Source organism: Polyodon spathula, unplaced genomic scaffold (genome assembly GCF_017654505.1).
Source record: "Polyodon spathula isolate WHYD16114869_AA unplaced genomic scaffold, ASM1765450v1 scaffolds_3296, whole genome shotgun sequence".
Classification (NCBI taxonomy): domain Eukaryota; kingdom Metazoa; phylum Chordata; class Actinopteri; order Acipenseriformes; family Polyodontidae; genus Polyodon; species Polyodon spathula.
In genome coordinates this window covers 1-11,707 of record NW_024474759.1, presented here as the reverse complement: position 1 = coordinate 11,707, position 11,707 = coordinate 1, and the positions used below count along the sequence as shown (strand labels likewise).

Here is an 11,707-nt window from a genome sequence, read left to right as displayed (position 1 = left end):
CTGACCTAATTCTTCCATACATCTGAGCCACTCAGCTCAAAACACTAAACCACACTGCTTCCATACATTCCAATCCCTTAGCTCTAAACTCTAGGACATCCCGCCTCCCAGTCTCTCAGTTCTAAACATTAAGCCACACTGCTTCCCTCCTAGTCCCTCAACTACAGAGATATAACAAAGACAAGCCTTTGAATATGCACAGTGCTTCCATTGCATGATAAATAAGGCCGGTGTTTTCCACATATTGTCAAGGTTACTGTGGGTTTTTTAAATCAATCATATTAATATAAGAGTTATTTACAGTGTGCTTTTGCTCCAATACTGAACCCTAAAACAAGAATCTTTTTTTTTTTTGTCAGTGTAGAAATACTTGTCACTGTCTTTCTCATTTATAATATTTATCTTTTCTAGTTACGGATCAAACTAAATCTATTAACATGGGCGGTAAGAAGACTCCCATTGCAGGAGCATTTGATCCATTCCATTCCTGTTAATTACACCCAACTGAAGTTCAACAGAGAAACAAGGATCTTCCACCTTGTTAAGTCTGCACCATTTATTTTTTGATGTGCAAATCAAACTTGCAGCATTTCAGAACTAGCAAGCAAACAACTTCGGCGCACGCAGGAGTTCTTTAATTGAACTCTGGAGTTGTTTTGCTTGAAGATTTTTAAGATCAGTCTATTTTAAACAGGTTTTCATTCAGCACAGTGCTAAATGCTTCAGCCCCTTGGTGGCCAGGCGAAATTACAGGTCTACACCAGCTATGTAAACACATGATTTTACTAGGAGTCAACAAACACATAGGAGCTTATCTGCTGACTCACAGTAAAACCTGGAATGGATCGAACTGCTCTGCAACTGAATCCCTATTAGCAGACAAATGCTTCAACAATTTTTTTTTTTTTTTTTTCAGTGACAAACTTTCGCCTAAGAAAACAATTGCCCTGAAAAACACTCAGGCTGTCATCTCCGGTATGAGAGCCTTTAACGACTGTGCCAACTTCAGCACCAGAGACAGCTCCCTGTGTCCTTAAAGGCGCACAGCTATATCTGAGGCTTCAAAAACACAGCCATTCCCTTGCCCTTCATAATCTTAGCAACATTATCGGGAGCAGCGTCATACTGGCTTTTTTACCCTTTTTTTTTTTACCCCCCCCCCCCCCCAGGGATCTTTCTGGGCGAGAACGGAGAGATTACCCCAGATTACCCTCGCTCTCTCTCCTGCTCTCTCCTCTCTCTCTCTCTCTCTCTCCCTCCTCTTCTCTCCCTCTCTCTCTCTCTCTCTCTCCTCTCTCTCTCTCTCTCTCTCTCTCTCTCCTGCAGCCCGGATCAGTTTACTCAGGAGCCCTTGCTGTTGATTCTGGTCGGTAATCTAAGACCCCGCACAGCTCTAGTTCTGCTCTATCGATCCACAGACCCCTTCTCTCATCTCCCTTTGTTTTATTCCTTTCACATAAAAGACACAAGCACAAATGCCAAACACAAAAGGACGAGATTCCTAAAAGCGCTTTTGCAAAGTTTCTAAAAAGGGAGATAATAAAAGGGGATTTGATGCACGCAGGAGTTTAATGCTGCAAAATATCGCTGCTATTTGAGTAATATTACTTAGCTGAACTAAAAGCACACATTATTATAACAATTACAAAATAGATAGCTATCATGAACCAAACAACTCAATACAATACGAGGTCTCTTAAGAACGCTACAGTTAATTTCTCACTGTCAAAAACAGGAGTTAAGTAAGACCTTGAAAATATGTCCCGCTGTCTCTTTACAAAGCAGTTGTCTCTAGACAGTACAGCGTCTGTCCCCAGAGCCTATAAATGCACAAGAAAGGACTGCAAGTCTTGTTCTGTTTCTCCCTATGACACGACCTGCACAACAAAACAAATTCTGTTTAAAGACGAGTGCTGATGGAGCCAATATTTGAAACTCATACCACTTATGCGGTACCTGACGCAGGCCACAGCGCCACCTATTGCGCGGAAACGCTCAGGGCTATGCTCGCACACTACCCCGGTGTTGAAGTCTGTTTCAGGTCCAAACACACTGAGGCTGACCTGGCTGCTGCTAACTGGTCTGTGCATGGTTGGCTGGATCTCTTCCAGTAGCTGTTTACTTAGAGAGCTCCGAGCTCAGGTGAGCTTGTGGTTGGATAACACACCTGTGATTAATTCAGAGCACAGTTAGTTAGAGCCAGATTCCTCAGTTTGCAGTGACATCTTATCTTTTTGGCAAACACAGATCTCTGCAAGGCATTAACGAAGCAAGGGCTGGTTGCAGGCAAGGCAAGGGGTGGTGTATTAACCCTGTGCATTCTGTAACACTATTAAAAACACGCAGTATAGTTTTCATAAGTGCAGGCAACTCTGCAATTTCTATAGACCTTATTCTTCATGTTGTTTTGTGTGATAGTGTACGTCATAACAGTTTCTTTAATAAAACGAAATTATATATATATATATATATATATATATAAAATATATATATAGAGAGAGAGAGAGAGAGAGAGAGAGAGAGAGAGAGAGAGAGAGAGAGAGAGAGAGAGAGAGAATGAAAGCGCTAGACAGCAAATAAACAAACACCTGACGAAACGATGCTGGACGAGGTAAGAAGTCACGTGTGCTCCATTTACGTCACGAATCGATCTCTGCCCGCTCTTGTGCTAAGAAACGATGACACTGCAGTTTGCACTTTGAAAACAGATTGCATTCCCAAAAGCAAAACCGTCTCACTTAACATACCAACACACTGGGAAATCCGTGTAAAAATGACCTGCGGCGTGTGTGATTCAGGACAGTGCTGCAGGTTCATTGTAACACATTCATTTTCCACGTGTTTGTTTGTACTGTTCTTGTATACGCAATGACTGTGTCGCAAGTGCATTTTTTACTTTGGACTCCGCGCTGTTGCTATTCGTGTGTTTTAAAAGCCCTGCCTCGTTTGCTTTATGATATTAATAAATCCGCAGATTTACGACGCTCTCCTTATAATCCATAACAAGAGCGCATTTACCAAATTCATGAATAATGAAGCTTAAAAACAGACCCAGTAAGAAGACGGCCACTCATACATCTCCAAAGAATATGAACATTATATAAGGAATCCACCGCACCGCGGGCGAAAGCATCTGGCAAATTCTACTTATTACATTTTAGCAGTGTTGTAAAAACAGCTATAACTGTCAAACACAGCTTTAATACCGAAAACACTGTACACAATAAAACACAAAATAAAAATATATCCATACATTCATGCATGACATTATATTAATACACATGTGAATCGATTAGCCTTGACACGACAGCATTCAACAGACAATTCTACATCACACACAGAGCCACGTCAAGCGGGTCACAAACACACACAGAATACGCCAAATCTAATAATAATAATAATAATAATAATAATAATAATAATAATAATAATAATAATAATACACAGCGCTGTTTTTATACAAGGTATTCGCGGTGTACGCGTTGAATGCATTTTGAAAACTCGATTATTTTTCATTGTAAAAAGCATATCTTGCACATTGCCCCCCTAAAACCGCATAAGCCCGAACACAGAACACACAATAACTGCACCATATATACGTTAAACATTATTATATGCATCAGTGTGTGTATGTGTGTGTGTATATATATATATATATATATAGATAGATAGATAGATAGATAGATAGATAGATAGATAGATAGATAGATAGATAGATAGATAGATAGAGAGATAGAGACAGATAGACAGCATCCTGCTCCTCCTCATCACAGCGGTCTTACCTGCTCGAGTGTTTTCGCGTTATTCGGCTGCACTGAGTATGCAGGCTGCAGCCACAATGAACAGACCCTTACAAGCCTGGGCTGCGGTTTCTTTTCCTCGGGGTGATAGACGGAGAGAAAGCGAGGACAGCCTTCCCCGACTCAAGCCATTAATGCCCTTGTCCCATCTGGCTAATTATATTACCGCTAGGACCGGCGGCGCTACACGCAGCCAGCAGTCGCGTTGCGCGCACAACAGCGCCCGTTTCACACGGAGATCGTGTTAGATTTGTTTTAAATGCAACACCTCCGCTTTCATGCTGTTTTTCTCTTCGATTTTGGATTATTTGTTGTGTTTTTTTTTGCGATTTGCACGTACAGCTGTAGGAATAAATCAGCGCTCCAGTCTTTTTCTGGTACGGTCCGCAGTCACGCCCTGCAGTCGGTGAATGGTATGGTTGTGCTCGCCTCCTCTCTTAAAGAGACAGCGCTCTCCGTTACACTCCACTCGCTTGCTCGACTCACGCCACCGGGTCACTGACGCACACAAAGTACCGGTAAACCACTTCTAAAAATAAACCTGAAGACAGTTTAAAAAAAGCGTTTCAAATCTTTCATTTGATATACATCCCATGATAGATATATAGATAGTTATATAGATATATAGAAATAGATAGATGGATAGATATATAATATATATAGATAGATAGATAGATATATATATATATATATATATATTATAGTAGATATGAGATATATATATCTATAGATATATCTATCGTAATATATATATATATATATATATATATATATATAATATAGATATAGATAGATAGATATATAGATAGATACAGATAGACAGATCTATAGATTATATCTATATCTATAGATATAGATATATAGATAGATATATAATTATAGTAGATATATATATAGATAGACTACTGGATCTATCTAGGCCAGCATACTACTATATTACCTATCTAGATCGATAGAACTGTTGGGTAGTCGAATATCTACGTGTATATACATATTAGATATCTATCTTTCTATCAAGACTTTATCTAGAATAAAAATTATTTTTATATCGATAAAATTTACTGATAGTCTAGCTGACCTAGCTATTATCGATCAGCTCAGAATATATCCTATCTATCTAGAGACTATCTACTCTACACTATAGACTAGATATCTAGCTATCTACCTACCTACAATAAACAACATAAGAACAATCGAAGAAGTACGTGTGTTGGCAAATAGTATGGTATAAAATATCTATGTTTTAAGTAAGATGCTTTATCTAAAACTAAAAAAGGATTGCTATGTGATAAATTTACATGCACAAATATTTATATAGTTCACTCTTAAAACTTAAAGACTCAGCTCAGGCTGTGGTGTGTGGTGTCACACCACACACACACACACACACACACACACACACACACACACACACACACACACACACACACACACACACACACACACACACACACACACACACCCACACACACACACACACACACACACACACACACACACACACACACACAGACACACACAGACACAGACACCACACAGACACACACACACACACACAGACACACACACACACACACACACACACACACACACACACACACACACACACACACACACACACACACACACACACACACACACACACACACACACACACACACACACACACACACACACACACACACACACACACACACACACACACACACACACACACACACACACACACACACACACACACACACACACACAACACACACACACACACACACACACACACACACACACACACACACACACACACACACACACACACACACACACACACACACACACACACACACACACACACACACTCACACGTTTGTTTTCTTATACTTGTGGGGGCTTCTCATTGACTCTCACTATTTTTTTAATTTGCTATTTCTAACTCCAGTCAGACAAAACTCCGCACAGGGTGAAAGTGGCGACAACAAACTCAATATTGTGGCACTTTTTTTTTAAAGGCACATTTAGTTCTAAAAAGGTGTTTTACAAAGTGGGGGTCATTTTGTCCGCACATTGATAGCAATGCCTTATTTAAAATCCACAGATTGATGTCGCCTCGCTAATATCACACCACTGCTGTGTAATTCACCGTTAGTTTTATCTGTGTTTTTTTTTTTGTTTGTTTGTTTGTTTGTTTTCCATATATCCATGCATTTATAATATATTAATATAATGAGTTGGTTCACTTTGATACATCTATAACTGCATCGATATCTGTGCCAAATATATTTAAAGGCATATTAAGCTGTTTGCTTACTCTGCACAGTGTATAATAACAATAAACCCCTTGAGAAACCGAAGCTGCTCTCTATAAGAACAATGCATTTAATGAATGTGGTGCTGTTTGGACTCGAAGCGCAATGACGTCTCCAGACCCGAAGGTGGCGAACTCGATCCGGGGGCGGCGTCCTCGGCGGCTTGTCCCTTCCCAGCTGCCGTAAGCAGATATTCAAGCGGAGCAGCAGACAGGTGGCGGTAAGTTTGGTTCTGATCCAGTCGGGGGAAGCGGGTCGGAGGACTTGCATGCGGTGCTGAGCGAAACCAGGTTAGGGCATTGTACAGCGTGCAGCAAAAAAAAAAAAAAAATTCAAGTCGTTCATATGCACAGCCTCAAAAGAAACGCCATAACTACTGCGCGTTTAATTCTGCAGAATACTGCGCCAGCGCTGTTAGGGTCTGTCTCTCTAGATCTCCAGCTTGTTCTGATAATATTATTAGCTGTTCTTTTGCTGTCTTCAGGACCCGTGTGTGAGCCATGTGTTCCCTATCGCTGTTTCCTCCCCCGCTGCCCGCCGGACACGTCACTCTGTACGAATCCAACAACGAGCTGGTGTCCGGGACAAGCCTGGACAACTACCAGAGACAGGTGGGGACACACTGACACACACACAGACAGACACACAGACACAGCCACACCATATCTCCATCCCTGCTGCTCTGTCTCTAATGCGGCTCCTCTGTGTTGGGTGTTGAAGGAGTGGGACCCCCCTTCCCTGCTGATCCCCAAGGAGTCCCTCAAGCCGCACAGCCGCCTGGAGAGCAGCAGCAAGGCAGCCTTCATCCACCAGCAGGAGACCCTGTGGATGAGGAGCGCCAACGCCTGGTCAGTGCTAAGCCTAACCCCTAGCCAGCCGCTATACCAGGGGGGCTGCAAGCCTGGTCCCGGAGAGACCCAGTCCAGCGGCTTTTCTAGGTGTCTGTACGTCATCAATGCCTAAAGATCTGGAACACCTGTTAATCTTGACTAATTAAGCCATTAACTGGTCCTGCTAAGTAACTGAGAGATTGGTTGAAACGAAAACCAGCAGCCACAGTAGCTCTCCAGGACCAGGGTTGCAGACCCCTGCTCTGTACCCTGTTTAACTCCGGACTTGCTGATGAAGCCTGAATGAGATTTGTTGATTTCTCACACGCCAAACCCGCTGCTGTGCAAATGCTTACTGTGTAGCAGTAGCGTGTTATTTCCCGAATGGCAGCGAGACTCCCATTGCACAGAACTCTGATCCCATTCCTGGCTCTGCTGCCAGGTGAATAGGACGCACCTGGGCTTGTTGCTTACACTGGGGCTAATCAAGCACGTGTTAAAACCCGGAGTGGGTAAGAGGAGTCGTGTGTCTGTCCCTGGATGTCTCCTGTGCTGTGCAGCCCCCTGTTCCCTGAGTGACGATAAATAGTGATCCTTCCTTTCCATTGTGTATCTTATAGTGATAGAAGCGTGCTGTTGTTATCTGAACAAATGAATACAAATAACAGAAGCCGGTTCCATCTGTCTGTTTTTCAGGCGTGACGCCGGGCTGTCCGGCTTGCTGGATGAGATCGCCAACTCTGCGGATGAAGGCAAGTGCGGTTCGCAGTCTCTTTGGGGTGTGTGGAAGCCAGTTAGGGTCTGCTGCTCAAACTGCTGTTGTATTTACATGTTTTCTGGGAAATATTCAAGAGATGTCTGGGGGGGCGGGGGGGGATACAACTGCCGTTGCATAGCAGTTTGATCCAATCCTGGTTTTACTATGAGTTTAACACACCTGAGATTGTCCTCCTATACACTGTGGTGAAACTGCTGTGCAACAGGAGTCTTATTTTCATGTCTGGCTTGGTGCTCCAGTGGTTAGGATAAAAGCATCTGCTAAATTATTAATAATAATAATAATAATAATAATAATAATAATAATAATGTCTGTGTGTGCGGTCTCTCTCTCTTCCAGTTCCCAGGTGTATGAAGGTGGCCGCGTGCTGCTCCCTCGCCATCCTTCGCTGGGTATCCTCATTCCACGGCTCCCTGTTCCCGCACCTCACTGTGAGCAGCTCGATTTGAAACTCGCATTTCAGCAGGGGCCTGATCGTTCAAACAACTCTAAACGTGTTGCAGTGAGAGCGTCCATCGGACCTCAATACAAAGAGAGAGAGAGAAGGGGTTAACTTGGAATTGAATTCTGTGCCGGTTTGGGGGTTGCAGGACTGGAGTGACCACTGTGAAAGCATCTAAACCTGTCTGTCTCTCTCTCCCTCTGTCCCCAGCTCAGCACTGAGGACATGGTGTCTGAATTCTCCCAAGCTGCAGACTGGTGAGTTAGTATCTGCTTCAGTGCGCACTGCTTCTCCAATGAACTTCCCTTCCCCTCAGTTAGAGTATTATGGGACTGGTTCTCAATGCGTTGGTTTAAATGTGTTCGGTGCTGAAGCTTGAGCAATTAGGAAGCCTGTGTCAGCTGGTGTTCCCCCTGTGTGTTCCAGGGCTGGCTGCTCCGTGCGTGCCGTGGCCTGGCACCCTCACACGGACAAGTTCGCTGTGGCTTTGCTGGACGACTCTGTCCGAGTACACAACGCCAGGAGGTACGTAGCAGGCAGTGGGGAGAGACGCAGTCGCTAGCAGAAACTAATTGGGGAATTCTAAAAGCTTGATAGAGGAACTGTAGGCTCATCTCAGCTAGTGGGGTCTGGACCCTGTTCAAATTCGTTCGAGTACAGATTGCTATCTTTTATGTTTCTGATGCTCCTCCCAGTTTAACGTTTAATCAGCAGAGAGGCCAGTGTAAATGTTCTTTGAAAGCAGAATTAGCCAGGGTACCTTCAAAGGATGACCTGCACTGCTCTGCCCAAGCGTTCTGTTTACATAAACAAGGCTCCTATCACACAGCAGTTTTACCCAGTCCAGGTTTTGATAGAGCCCTAGTGTGCAGGTAACAAGCTCAGATGTGTGATTTTTAAACCCCTAGTAAAACCAGGAGTGGATCAGAGAGCTGTGCAGTGGGAATCTCCCTTCCATCCGTGGTTACTGTGAGTGGTCAGTATTGTGGGCTGATGCTGCAGCGCTGTTCTCTCTCCCCTCACAGCTCCACAGCCCCCACTCTGAAGCACCGTCTCCAGAAGAACGTCTCGGCGCTGGCCTGGAAGCCGCTGTGTGCCTCGGCGCTGGCGGTGGCGTGTCAGAACTGCGTGCTGGTGTGGCACGTCGACCCGTCCTCCCTCTCCACGCGGTGAGACACCCCCCCCCCCATCCTGCAGCAGCTTTTCAGAAACCCCTAAAGAGGTTCACGAGTTGGGCTGATTTACTCAGAAACAGTCAGTCGGGTTTGTAGTGAGTGCGTTTTTTTTTTTTTTTTTTTTTAACTCTGGAAAAGCTCAGTCCTCACAAACACCCGACCCATCGGCTCTTACACTGCAGGCTGTGCTGCTTGGGCAGCGCTGATTTCTGTCTGTCTGTCCCCGTCTCGCAGGCCCTCCTCCGGCTGTGCCCAGGTCCTGTCCCAGCCAGGCCACTCTCCGGTCACCTCACTCGCCTGGTCACCCAGCGGAGCGATCCTGCTCTCCGCATCGCCCGTGGACACTGCCATGATGGTAAGCCACGCTGCCACCCTCTCTGAGGGGCATTACCAGTTTAGAGACGGAGGACTTGAAATTCAGTCATACGAGGTCGCCATGCAGGACAGGGTTACACGCCTGCCCTGCAAGGGCTTGCTCCATCGCTCTCCTCAAAAGCCGTTGCCTGCCTTCTCTCCCCCTCTCTCTGCAGGTGTGGGACGTGGCTGGGGAGAGCTGTGTTCCCCTGCAGCGTGTGGGAGGCGGGGGCGTCACGTTCCTCTCCTGGGCCCCCGATGGAAGCAGGGTGCTGGCAGCCACTCCGTCAGCCCTCTTCAGGTGAGCCACAGCAGGGAGGGAAACAAGACTCGTATTGCACAGCAGCCTCGCCCTTTCCAAGTTTTACTACCAGCGTGATTAGCTACAGTCGAGGTGTAGTAAAACCAGGAATGGATCAAGCTGCTATGCAACGGGAGTCTAGTTTATATCCATGCACAGTGTCAGCACTTGGGCAGCACATCTGTGGTTAATAGATTAAATGTTTAAACCTTTGTTGCATTAAATTTCCTTTTCGGTTTACTCTCCCATGCGTTTCCAATGATCCGGTAGGGTTGCTGCAAATGTAGTGTTTATTGAAGTTTATATTTCTTTTGTATATTTCAAGTTTTATTGGCATGGTTTACAAAGATGCTACAAATGATTCATTGAAGGAAATGCAAACCAATGCACCGTCTTCATAAAAACACTTTCTCTTGAAAGTTTAGTACGTGCTACTATTAGGATTTGTATTCAAACGCTCACAGCCTTATTCAGGGCTGGTTAAGACCCAGGGTGGTGTAGAGTCAGCCCTTCTCTGAATCTCTCTCCATGTTTGAATCCTCTCTCTCAGGGTGTGGGAGACCGTCACGTGGACGTGTGAGAGGTGGCCCACGCTGACAGGACGCTGCCAGGTAAGTGCGCACCGGATTCCTGCTCCGCTGGGACCCGCGCTTCTGTGCAGATCACTGGGTTAGGACTGAGTGAGAGTGACCGGACCGCTTCGCTTTGTGTCTCCTCACAGTCCTCTGTACCCAGGGTGGACACAGTCACCGCCCTTCCACCCTGTTCTGAATTGTTTAATTGTACCAATCAGACCGCCAGCCAGACCCTGACATCGTTCAGTGTCTCATATTACCTGTTAAACCTGGAGTTAAGCCCTCCAGGAGTGTGATTGGACACCTCTGCTTAATACCCTCAGAGACATAGTCAGCTGGGCGTATTGGCTTTATATAGGGGGCATAGCCATTGGTGTAACAGTGTCTGTGTGATTCCATGCAGACTGGCTGCTGGAGTCCCGATGGGAGTCGCCTGCTGTTTTCTGTAAAGGGGGATTCCGTGATCTATGCGCTGTCCTTCGCCAACACGCCCGGTAAGCACACAGCTCTCTCCTCCTCCTCCTCTCTCCTCTCTGTGCACTGTCCTTCAGCAACACGCCCGGTAAGCACACAGCTCTCTCCTCTCCTCCTCCTCCTCCTCCTCTGTGCACTGTCCTTCACCAGCACACCCAGTAAGCACACAGCTCTCTCCTCTCCTCCTCCTCCCTCTCCTCTCTGTGCACTGTCCTTCAGCAACACGCCCGGTAAGCACACAGCTCTCTCCTCTCCTCTCTGTGCACTGTCCTTCAGCAACATGCCCGGTAAGCACACAGCTCTCTCCTCTCCTCTCTGTGCACTGTCCTTCAGCAACATGCCCGGTAAGCACACAGCTCTCTCCTCTCCTCTCTGTGCACTGTCCTTCGCCAACACGCCCGGTAAGCACACAGCTCTCTCCTCTCCTCTCTCTGCACTGTCCTTCAGCAACATGCCCGGTAAGCACACAGCTCTCTCCTCTCCTCTCTGTGCACTGTCCTTCAGCAACATGCCCGGTAAGCACACAGCTCTCTCCTCTCCTCTCTGTGCACTGTCCTTCGCCAACACGCCCGGTAAGCAGAAGGCTCTCTCTCTCTTTCCCAGAGTTTCCTCTAGGTTGTAGTATACCACTAGAGCAGATGGTAGTGCTAAGTGCATGCTGTAGGAATGTGGTTG

At 45.7% G+C, this 11,707-nt stretch overlaps 1 protein-coding gene across 1 annotated transcript; it reads left to right on the top strand.

Annotated features, from left to right (window-relative positions):
• Nucleotides 1–6,007: 6,007 nt before the first annotated feature.
• Nucleotides 6,008–11,120, top strand: LOC121311803 (aladin-like; the record flags this gene model as incomplete). The annotated part of the gene is made up of 12 exons (XM_041243998.1): nt 6,008–6,323; nt 6,588–6,714; nt 6,824–6,951; nt 7,630–7,685; nt 8,051–8,142; nt 8,364–8,410; nt 8,580–8,678; nt 9,179–9,322; nt 9,563–9,683; nt 9,859–9,983; nt 10,534–10,594; nt 10,962–11,120. Coding segments are annotated over exons 2-12 (1,143 nt in total), but the record flags the coding sequence as incomplete, so codon positions are not given.
• Between the last annotated feature and the right edge of the window lie 587 nt (nt 11,121–11,707).